This window comes from Podarcis pityusensis, assembly GCF_964106645.2.
Source record: "Podarcis pityusensis genome assembly, chromosome: 2".
NCBI classification, from domain to species: domain Eukaryota; kingdom Metazoa; phylum Chordata; class Lepidosauria; order Squamata; family Lacertidae; genus Podarcis; species Podarcis pityusensis.
In genome coordinates, this window is record NC_138029.1 from 44,112,062 (window position 1) to 44,121,981 (window position 9,920).

The following is a 9,920-nucleotide window of genomic DNA, read 5'->3' on the forward strand; positions in this document are numbered from 1 at the left end:
GTTTCAGTTGCAAACTTTGGGGGTTAAAAAAAAAAAAGTATCTTAATTCTAAATACTATTTCCTCGGCAGTAAGTCCCATTGATGTTAGTGGGACTTGCTTCCAAATTGGTTGGTGTTAGACTGTGTGTATAATTCATTCCCTTGGTAGTGAGAGTAATTCTGTAAGTCTACAAGAAGATCCTTGCTGGATCAGCCCAAAAGCCCATCTAGTCCAGCATTCTGCCCAACAGTCCATACTAGCCAACCAGGTGCCTTTGGGGAGCCACAAACAGGATCTGAGCACAACACTCTTTTGTTTATGAACTGGTATTGAGAGGCCTGCTTCCCCATAGTGGAGTTACTATAGTTATCATGATAGCGGTCATTATTAGTCTTATCCTACATGACCAGGTACTAAGAGGTATGAGTTCACCTTAGTAACAGCTACTTTTGAAGTTGTTGCCTTTTTTTTTAAGGTCATGGCAGGAAAAGACTCTGAACAGAACATAGCACTAAAACCAAAACACTCTGCTATAGAAACAGTTTTGCACCAAGCAAAACTATATGATCGTTGTGCAAATAAGTTGTGCAAATGAATGGGGACTAGAGGACAAGGAACTTGTATACATTCAGATTTTAAAGAACTTGCATTTATTGAGCGGGAAGCAAGGCAATGGTGGTAGAGAGCGATGGACTAGGGAACAAACGTGAAGATTGGAATTGGGGGCAGTTAGGAAAGTGTAGCTATGTGAAGGAATGAAGTACTGATCTGAAATGCTGTGACCTGTTCCTTCACCACCACCTAGTCTGTAGGCACTGTATCAACATTTTGGTTTTTTATCTGCAACTGCAAGGGCAAGATACTTCATTTTTTTAAAGGAAATTGGCAGGAACTTGAATTCTGTGGTGTATATAGTCCTTTCTCCCAGCCCAACAGCAAACCCAGTTTCTGTTCTAGAGTGCTCCTATGGATGTGTGAGTACGCTGGTGCAAGCGTCACTGCAGAAAGGCAATAGAAGTAAATAAATTGGAGAGCTGTGGCCCTGAACATAGAAGGTTGGGGTGGGTGCAAAGCAGTGCTGGCCAGGACCCTGAGTTGTTTCTGCCCTTGATTACAGGATAACTCAAATCTGTACATGGTGATGGAATACATCCCAGGTGGCGAGATGTTCTCCCACCTACGACGGATTGGCAGGTTCAGGTGAGTGTGCTCCCCTGTCATTGTAAGGTTGGGATGATGCTCTCAGTTGTGGGAACAGAAGAGCTGAGAGTTGGGCTTCCTGGGTTAGAACAGGGGAAAGGGACCAGGAAAGAACTAGGTTTCTCTTGTTCTGCACTTTAAAGTTGAGTGGAGGATATCTTCCCCTTCCAGCAAGCCCTAACTTCTGGGGTAAAGAATATGCAGTTTAGAAAAAAAGTCTAATGATAGGACAGAAGCTGCATTTGCTTTGACATTAATTCCCATCCTCCTGGATGTGAAGCTGGTGACTTGCAAAGAGCAGATCATTCCTATCAGAGTGTGGTGGCAATGACACTGAGTTCCTGATTATTCTCTTTAACACTAAGGGGCAAGGGATGACCTGGCTTGACAGGCCCATATGAGCAGAGTGCTTTTCATCAGAGGATTGTTAGCGGAGACTTCAGTATAGAAGCTACCACCATAGAACATGCTTCCATCTTGCTTTGTATCCATTTACTGTATGGAAAGCGGGATGCTTGTTAACATGCTCTCATTTAACTGTGTAGTTATGTGTGCTTCAGATAAGCTGCCATCTTGTAGAACAGTCTAGAACTGGCATAGCACTGAGACTGAGCGACGGACCAGGAAGCCCCCAGTCCGAATGGTGCCTCTGCCATGAACTCAACTACATGGCATTATGCAAAGTTCTGTCTCACAGCCTCAGCCCCACCATCTGCAACACGGAGAGTAAATAGTAATGACTTACCTTCCAGGATTGTTGCAATGATTACACCTACATAAGAACATGGTCAGAATAAGGGAAGAGATTCTGCATGTGTTCAGCCATAGGTGGGGCAGGGAGAGCATGAGTGAAATGTGTGAGATAATTTCCAGCTGAAGACTCAAGGTCCTGTTGAACGGGGAACAGGAGAGAGATCTGGTCTTATAGTATTGGTTTGTGACAGGGGTGGAAACCTGAGCCCTTTTGCTGAGAGTACAGCTCCCATCATCCCTGACTGAGCTGGTTGGGGCTGATGGGAGTTGGAGGGCCACAGGTTCTCCATCCCTGGTTTATGGGGATCAGTGAAGGTGAAGACTCAGCTGGCATGCATTGGAGGTGGCCTATGAAAAAGCTCTTGCCCCTTTTGTTGCAGTGAACCTCATGCCCGGTTTTATGCCGCTCAGATAGTGCTGACTTTTGAGTACCTGCACTCACTAGATCTCATCTATCGAGACTTGAAGCCTGAGAACCTCCTCATCGACCAGCAGGGCTACATTGAGGTAATGCTGCTTCCATCCATTCTGTGAGATTCTGCCGCACAGCATTTTGAGAATTCCTCTCCTTGTCAGTATGTCTAGGAATACTGTTTCTTTCCCCAAATATCTGTAACAATTAGTTTTTTTAAGAAAGGACTGAATTTTGACAAGCATAAGTAACTTCTTAGGAAATTTTGGAGTTGACATAAAATCTAAAGGTGCACCTCTTTCTATCATTTGTTCTTTGAATATCAGGAAGTCCACCCCCCCCAGTGGTACCTGCTCAACCAAATGTGCTCCAAACCACCAGATGCACTTTTCCTATTTTGGTGGCAAGTGGGGAGCATGTTGGAAAACATTCATTACGGCAGTTGCTGTTTAGAAAGTGATACTTACCTTTGGAAACAAAATCTTCTCTCTTATTCCACCCGAAACATCACCTCTCCATGTGCTGGGGTTTGTGCAAGCCTCCATCACTTCCTTTGTGCTGCTGACCCTATTGGTGTGGAGAACTCAGCTTTGTTAATTTTCTCTTACCTCCAGGTGACAGATTTTGGCTTTGCCAAACGAGTGAAAGGCCGAACATGGACCCTTTGTGGGACTCCAGAATACCTGGCTCCTGAAATCATTCTGAGCAAGGTGAGACACCTGTACTCAGGAACAGTGTTTTGGGCCTCGTTCAGCCCAGAAAGAAGACTGTGTTCATCTCGATATCTTGCAGTACACTGCAATTAAGTGCTGATCATCCTTGGTGTTTGTGATCTGAGCCTGCTTTCCTGTTTCAGGGTTATAACAAAGCTGTGGACTGGTGGGCCCTGGGTGTCCTCATCTATGAAATGGCAGCCGGCTACCCCCCATTTTTTGCAGACCAGCCCATTCAGATATATGAGAAGATTGTCTCTGGGAAGGTAATATTTCAGCATAGAGGCTTGCATGCTGGGTACAGGATATTACAAATATATATTACAATATGTAGACCATCTTGCCCATGGAGGGAATGCAGTACTTCCCTAGAAGGCGTGTTAGAAATTTCCAAATAGCTCACAGTATACAGTGCATACATTTATAATGTTCGGTGAAGCATGGACCTGCTGTGTTTACCTGCCAGATAAATGTTGGAGTAGGTGGAATTCAGCAGACTGTGAACGGAAACCCCCTCTGTATTTTCTTGGCAAATCTTCCAGCTATTTTTTGGTGCTGCTTGCAGCTTTCACCACAGGAACAAATGTCTGGAAATCTAGATGGCTGCAGTTATATTCATAGTCTGACCTTATTTTGAGGAAAGGGGCAGATCTGTTGGCTTCATTTGAATACTGAGTCTCAAATTTCGTATACTTTAAACAAACTTAAGGCTCTAGTCTTCAGTGTGAAGAAGAAATTAATTGAAGAATTCTACAGGCTAAGTGGAATATGGATTTTCTGAGTCTAGAATTCTAGTGTCTGTAATACTTGGCAGTTCTCCCAGGTGAGACTCCTAGAGTAATGTGAGGCCAAGCAGCACAAAAAAGATCAGAAAAGCACAAAGTGGAGTTTTATAAGTTAAACAGAGTAAAACTGCGGAAAGGGGGAGACATGCAACTCAAGCTCTCTGTAACTGCAACGCTGTGAGTTTTCAGAATATTGCTCTTAGAACTTGTAACATGGCCTAAAGGAGTGAGGTGTGGCAGGGCAGTGTTGGAAGAGCTTTGCAGGAAAATGTGTGATGTCAAAGGAACATCTCTCCCACCCAAGAAAACTAAACGAAAGTAATGGAGATCAGTGGATATATGTGCATGCTAGCTTTCAGATGGCTGGGGCTTGCTCTTGTTCTGCTGCTCCAGAACATGCATGCTCTCTTTGAGTCCAGCTGTCCTTTTATCCCTTCCCTGCCATTTATCCTATGAATTTTCACTGGGCCCTACTTGCCAACTTTGATTTCTCAGGTGGTTAATGCTAAAATAATCAGTATTAAGTTGCCGTTTGAGTCAGGCTGTTAGGCCAGGAGCTGTACTGACCCGGCCTTTCTCAGTAACACCTAAGATCTTCTCTTGAGTCAACTAATGGTTGACGAATAAACATGCATTGTGGATAACAGTTATTCTTTGGCACTGACCGCAGTTTACTTTGGATTTGAAATTTGTGCAGGTGTGTTATGGATCCCCACAATGTCCTTCAGCAAAGGATTTGTCCTTGTTAAGATTGCTGTGATACTACTACTACTACTACTACTACTACTACTATTATTATTACTATTATTAGCACTTAGTATCACAGTTGGGCATGAGGCATTACTATTAACTAGTTGAATTAATATAAAAGCTCCCAGAACCTTGTTTGTGATAGGTTCTTGCATCAGGACAGCTCAGCTAAGGTTGCATATAAAAAACATAGTCAAAATGTTATGCGCTTGATCAGGTTTGGTTCTCTGCAAAAGAAACTGATGATACTTGTGCACCTCTGTGAGGTGGGCTTTTACTTAGATAAGTCATCCAAGTAATAATGACTGAGGGTTAAACACGGTTGGTCATGATGACAGTCTAGCACAGATCTCAGCAGAATGAATAGCAAGTAACCATTAATCAAGATTAGGTGCTCTTCTTAAAAGAGAAGGGGAATCTGGGTAGAAGTAGCTCCTTTCACAATACTAAGAGAAAAGGCTAAGCCAGACTCTGTGATACTTACATTTGATCTTGGTGAAGCTTGTATAAAATTCCAGTCTTACATTTAAACTGGTACACTAAATGTACTTAAATATAGGGCATGTCTACACTACAGATTGGAGCCAGATTTTTTCAAACTGATCCATCTGTTTCCACCACCCTGCCAAGGTAACCTAAGAACATTGCTTGGGGATCCTCATTGCTTCATAGAATCACATTGCCTAATGCCTTAAGCCCCTTTAAAAACTATGGTGTAAATATGTGCATAACCTAGCGCCACATCCCTACTAATCTGCCTGATAACATTCTACCTTTTTATCTATCTAATATCTTTCTGTGGTAGAACAAAATGTAGGTTACAGTAAGCACATATACGTGAACTGCCCTGAAATCTTTGGATGAAGGGTGGTATACAAATTTAATACACAAATAAAATAAATATAGCCTCTTTGCCAGTGCTTTTTTCTTAGGGTGTTTGCTCCTAGGGCTTCTGATTGAAGATCTTCAAACCCACTAGCCACCCTGAATTTCATTTAGGTGAGATACATTGCTGAGAAGCAAGCGCAAAGAGCACCTGTATTATATTTAAGGGTTTTCTTGCTGTCAACTTCTTTTGCCAAACTGCTTCTTAAATTGTTTTCAGTTTTTAAAAAGTAGTCCAGGGGACATTGCATCAGTTGTACATTTGTGTGTGCATGTGAATTTCTCTCTTTCAGCAGTTCCCGTGCCAAGCCAGTCAGACCATTTTTTTTAAATTCAGAAGTTATAAATCAGTTTAAAGAGAGAGAGGCAAGCGTTCCAAGTGTGTTAGTAAAAGCCCTCCTTCTGTCCCTCTTGTGTTTAGAGTGTTTCCAGAGGGATATGCACATCTCTGTCTCTGTGGCAGCTAGAAGTTCTTGTTAGAATAAATTCTAGGATTTGTGGGAATGTGCAGTGTTAACATTTAAGGACATAAGAAGAGCCTGCTAGATTCTGTTCTCGCAGTGGCCAACCAGATTCATATGGGAAGTCCTCAAGCAGGGCATGGGTGCAACTTCCCAAGGCCCCAGTTTTGTGGTAGATGTTGCAATTGCAGACATATGGTGAATTAGTGCTTTGGCTACAGAGCATAATGAATCTCACTTCCTGCCCTTTCCCTGCGGCTGTCAGATTTCTCCTGGAAGGCAGAGAGATTAACCTGTTCTTGGCTTCTGCTTCCTTGCACCCAGGTTCGCTTCCCGTCTCACTTCAGCTCAGACCTGAAGGACCTGTTGCGTAACTTACTCCAGGTAGACCTCACCAAACGCTTTGGCAACCTCAAAAATGGAGTCAATGACATCAAGAACCACAAGTGGTTTGCTACTACTGATTGGATTGCCATCTACCAACGGAAGGTAAGGAGAAGTAGGAGGGTGCAGTCAGAAGAGGGGGCGGTTTGTGGTAGCAGCCCACAGCCTTATTTCCAAAGCAAAGGTTTCCACTATCACACTGCCAGAGAAGTAATGCCAACTCACTGTGGGTGTGTAGTGCTGGTACACAAAGCCATCCAAACACATGTATCACCTTTTGGAAGTGTATAGCTCACGAACAAGAGAGCCCCCCCCACCCACAAAGCTTATCTCTGTGTTGAGAAAACTAGCATGTGAAGCAGCTCTTACACTTCAGTGGAACTTGCAGGCCCAATATTAATGATATGGGATCTCGGGACATATTGTGATTATTAGTTATCTGTGAAAAGATCCCAGGATCTAGTTAAATCCACTGTTGCAGCTGTGTTGGAAATCATCCTGTCTTCTCTTAGACCTTCCCTTTGTGAATTTGATTGAAAGCTTCAGCCCCACAGCTGCTAATGGCATCTGGATGCTAAAAACCTTCTCTGGTCACTTGCTGCTTTCCATGGTATAAGCCTGCAGCCTTCCAGATGTTGTCAGACTCCAGTTCCCACCTTGCTGGTCAGGAGTTTGAATCCAGCACAGTTTGGAGTGCCATTCCTGGTATAGGATCTGCTAATGGCCAAATGAAAGTAATTGTCCATAGAACATGAGGAGCGGGCAAGGCTGAGAAACCCCTTTGTATGAAAAAGCTGAAGGGAGGCAGGATAGGATGATGTCGTTGACCGTGTTCACTCTTAGTTCTGCTGCCTACCTAATTTGCAAATATTCTGGAGATGAAGGTTATAAGTTTCAGTTCCTCCTAAACTGGGGGAAAATAGCAGGCCCAATTAAATGCATCTCTGCCGAGAGGAGGAAGCTGAGCAGCAAGGCAGGGGTCAGTAGGTACAGCTTCCATTTTGGCTGGGCCTGATTCAGGGCCAAACAAGACGTGCGTTTTTGTTCAGTCTGTGCCTGCCCATTTGCCTGTAACGTGCAGGTGTGGGGAGAGCCATGTTTTATGTCAGGGTGGGCACACAAGGAAGGGAATCAAGGGCTACTCCATCCACCCTTTTCCTTTTTGTTTTATTATAATTATAATTTTTTATTATTTATTGAATTTATATACCGCCCTATATCCGGAGGTCTCAGGGTGGTTCACAAAACAAAATAAAAATAAAAAACCACAAAACACATTAGCAAAATAAAAACAACAACCCAATAAACACACCCCAACGAAACAAAAAAATACCACATTTTAAAAGGGCATAGGATGTCAATCAAACCAACCAAAGCCTTGGTTAAAAAGGAACATTTTTGCCTTGCGCCTAAAGGTGTATAATGCTGCTTTGAGATTATTTCCCCCCAAACCAGTTCCAGTATTGGAAGTAGAGTGGGCTAAAGGGAAAGGAGATTAAGGTGACCTAAGTGTGGCAAGGTAAAGAAGGGGAAAGTTTTGTTCCCCTCTCCTGTCAACTCATTTTTGATACTCAGAAAGTAGATTTCAGCCCCACCTGAGCAATAAGCAGTCAAGGACCTGATTAAAAAGCACAGGCATGTCTGGCTTGCCCTTTAGTGGGCTCAAGCTATGAGTGAGGAAGAGCTCATGTTGCTCTCCTTGCCTGTGGAATAGGCTTAGCTGTATCCAAGGGCCACATTCCCTTTTGGGCAGCCTTCCAGGGACCACATGCTGATGGTGGGTGAAGCCAGAGGCCAAAGTGAGCAAAGCAGTGGATGTGAATTTTATCGTGCAATAGGCTCCTTTCTACAGATGCTTGCACACACCCACACCCTCTGCCTTCCATCCAGGCAAGCAAGAGGTATTACCAGAGCCCAAGGACCTATTCCAGTCAGGCAAGTGGGGCCAGGGAGGTGAGTGTGGTCTGGGGAGGGTCCCGCAGGTCAGAGAGGAGTACATTTGCCCCCCAACCCTGAGGTTCCCCTGTATGACATGTGTTCTCTCTCTCTCTCCCCTGCCCACCTATTTTTGTTTCTGGTTAAACTGAGAAGGCTTAAACCAGTAACCCCGCAGGGAGCCCAATTTCACAGCGAATGGTATCATTTCTCTCTCCTAAACCCATGCAGACACGACCCCTAATAACTCCTCGCTTTGTCCCCTCCCCTCCACAGGTGGAAGCTCCCTTTATACCAAAGTGCAAAGGCCCCGGCGACACAAGTAACTTTGACGACTACGAGGAAGAGGAGATCCGGGTGTCCATCAGTGAGAAGTGCGCCAAGGAGTTTGCAGAATTTTAGGGCCAGTCCCCCTTGCTTTGTGTGCCCAGGAAAAGGAAGGGCTGGATTTGATCAGCCCCAAGGGCCAGAGTTCCTTGCCTATATGTTAATTTGGGGAGGTGGGAGAGTGTTGGGGTTCACCTGAATCTGTTTGGGCAGAAGAGAGAAAAGGGGAGTTCATTTTGAAGCTGTGGAAAAGGCAGCAGTTGGAGTGCCATCCATCCACCTCCCACTGAAAGCTGTAAGGTGGCTCCCAGCCACTCTCAGGCAGGTTTTAAACAAATTCCCTTCCTCCTCATATTGACTCCAACCCCCCTCCCCACCACTACCACACACAAACCCTAATTGGACAGTCCCTGGTTTATTGGTGGCTTTATTTTATTATTTTTTTTAGGGGAAAGGGGATATATTTGCCATTCATCACCCCCTATGAAAGGTCTGGTTCATGGGGCATTGCAAGAATTTCTGGAAGGGGGGTTAGGGCAAGAAATAACCACATCCACACAGCACTTTGGTGTTTAGACCAGCACTGAACAGGTTAATGGCCCCACCCTCTCGCCTTCCCCTATGGGACAACTCCTGTCCTTTTATCAGTTTCCCCCCCTTTCCAGGCCCCTTTTATTATCTTTAAATAAAAAGTTTAAAGAAATAGTTGACTGGCTTTATAAAAAGGGTTTTAAAAGTCTAGGCAGGGCACAGTGCTTTTTTATACGCTCTGTCTCCCGCACCGTTAAATTAAATTCAACCGGAATTTTAACTCTGTAAAAACAACTGAGTTTTAGCATGAAGAATTTGTGTGTGTTTTTTGGATAGAAAAACACTTTATTTCCAATCTTTGTCTCCCTATTTTGGGGGAAAGAAGGGGGCAATAGTTTTCACACCTGTAGGAGGGAGCAGTGACTGGTTGCCAGCTGGCAAAGGCATACTGAGAGAAAGAAGCTTGTCTCAATTTGTCTTTCTTAAATGTGCACACACCCCTTCTCTCTCTCTCTCTCTCTCTCTCTCTCTCTCTCTCTCTCTCTCTCTCTCTTTCTCCCCCTCCCCTAGTCTCCCCATCACCACCACCCTCCAATCCAAATGTCCCAACATGAGTTTCCCCACTTCAGGCAACTCTTGGAGCATCTGTCTGAACGGAAGAGAAACAAGCAGGATCTAGTCCACCCTGTGAAACATCAGATAGACTCTAGCTAGTTGCCATGGTTCAAAGGGGCTTCTCCCATTTGGTGAGCCATCAGGGTGGGAGAAAGTCCATGTAGATAGAGCTTGACCGTCGCAGGCAA

The 9,920-nt window shown here is 44.3% G+C and overlaps 1 protein-coding gene across 5 annotated transcripts in view; it reads left to right on the forward strand.

Annotated features, from left to right (window-relative positions):
* Nucleotides 1–9,712, forward strand: part of PRKACA (protein kinase cAMP-activated catalytic subunit alpha) — a 59,499-nt gene extending 49,787 nt beyond the window's left edge. For all 5 annotated transcript variants that reach the window (XM_080997030.1, XM_080997033.1, XM_080997031.1 and 2 more), the window contains exons 5-10: nucleotides 1,099–1,181; nucleotides 2,315–2,441; nucleotides 2,961–3,056; nucleotides 3,203–3,325; nucleotides 6,265–6,429; nucleotides 8,536–9,712. In XM_080997030.1, coding sequence (XP_080853156.1) covers nucleotides 1,099–1,181; nucleotides 2,315–2,441; nucleotides 2,961–3,056; nucleotides 3,203–3,325; nucleotides 6,265–6,429; nucleotides 8,536–8,661 — 720 coding nt within the window. In that variant the 3' untranslated portion in view covers nucleotides 8,662–9,712. The remainder of the gene's footprint in view (nucleotides 1–1,098; nucleotides 1,182–2,314; nucleotides 2,442–2,960; nucleotides 3,057–3,202; nucleotides 3,326–6,264; nucleotides 6,430–8,535) is intronic.
* Nucleotides 9,713–9,920: the final 208 nt, after the last annotated feature.